The 1,119-nt window shown below is 46.8% G+C and overlaps 1 protein-coding gene across 1 annotated transcript; it reads left to right on the plus strand.

Annotated features, from left to right (window-relative positions):
* Window positions 1-680: 680 nt before the first annotated feature.
* On the plus strand, window positions 681-1,102 carry LOC108757340 (protein tramtrack, beta isoform; the record flags this gene model as incomplete). The annotated part of the gene is made up of 1 exon (XM_018507748.1): window positions 681-1,102. A coding segment is annotated over one exon (402 nt), but the record flags the coding sequence as incomplete, so codon positions are not given.
* Window positions 1,103-1,119: the final 17 nt, after the last annotated feature.

Consider the following 1,119-nt stretch of genomic DNA (forward strand, 5'->3'; position numbering starts at 1 on the left):
TATATATATATAATATATATAGGGTTTAACACATATACATAATATACATACACGGTACATTTGTTAGAGGAAGGGAAGAACTTTTAAGATAAAAGAAATGTAGAGAGGTAGGGAGGCAGGCGACTTGAAAGAACTCGGGGACGACGAACGCGCGAAATTAACGAGAGTGAGATCAGGATCGGAGGATCCAAGGATACAGAGGGATCTTATTTGCATCTGCGAGGAGTTAAATGTCCGACGACCCCAGGGGACTCAAGACCTCGGGGATCTTAGAATCCAAGGATTCGAGAAGCCGAGTATCTGTAGGTTCAAGATTCCGAAGATCGAAAGTCTCAAGATCGTAGGACTCGGTGATCTAGAGATCTCAGAATTTCCAAGAATTCGAGAATCCAAAGATTCAAAGACCCAAAACCGGGGGATCCGTCCGCAGTTCTGGTCCGTGGATTCGAGGATTCGACTTGATCCTGGAATCCGAGAGACTTCCACGGAGTCGAATGCCCTACCCGAGTATCCAAGGATCCGACGACCCTCGAAAAAGACGCTGTAGAGCCAAACAAGAAAAAAAAAAGTATCCACGTAAAGTACCACAAAGCGAAAGCAGCACGGAAACGGCATAGAAGTAACAATAACGTAATCACAAAATAACATGACGAAAAAAAAAAATCAGATAAAATAAGAACGGAAAAAAAAAGAAAGAGAGAGAAACGAGTCGCCGGCGACCGGGCGACTCGCCGCGTCGTGTCGGGAAGCCAACAGTTGAAAGTGACTTGTCTTGTGTTGATGTTGCAGGTTCAAAAGCCTGGCACATGCGGCTGACCTTTGACCGGGTGCCAGGCGGCTGCAACCTTCACAGGTGCAAGCTGTGCGGCAAGGTCGTGACGCACATCAGGAACCACTACCACGTCCACTTCCCCGGCAGGTTTGAGTGTCCTCTCTGTCGTGCCACGTACACACGTAGCGACAACCTGCGCACGCACTTTAAATTCAAACATCCCGAAGCGAGAAAGATCGATCTTAATGATTTCATGACGGGCTCGTTGGCGCTCTCAGCGAGCAACGATACTATGAACACGCTATCCTAAAGACGCCGGAAGAGATAAAAAACAAGATAAAAGATTT

Source organism: Trachymyrmex cornetzi, unplaced genomic scaffold, assembly GCF_001594075.2.
Source record: "Trachymyrmex cornetzi isolate Tcor2-1 unplaced genomic scaffold, Tcor1.1 C3871956, whole genome shotgun sequence".
In the NCBI taxonomy this organism is placed as follows: domain Eukaryota; kingdom Metazoa; phylum Arthropoda; class Insecta; order Hymenoptera; family Formicidae; genus Trachymyrmex; species Trachymyrmex cornetzi.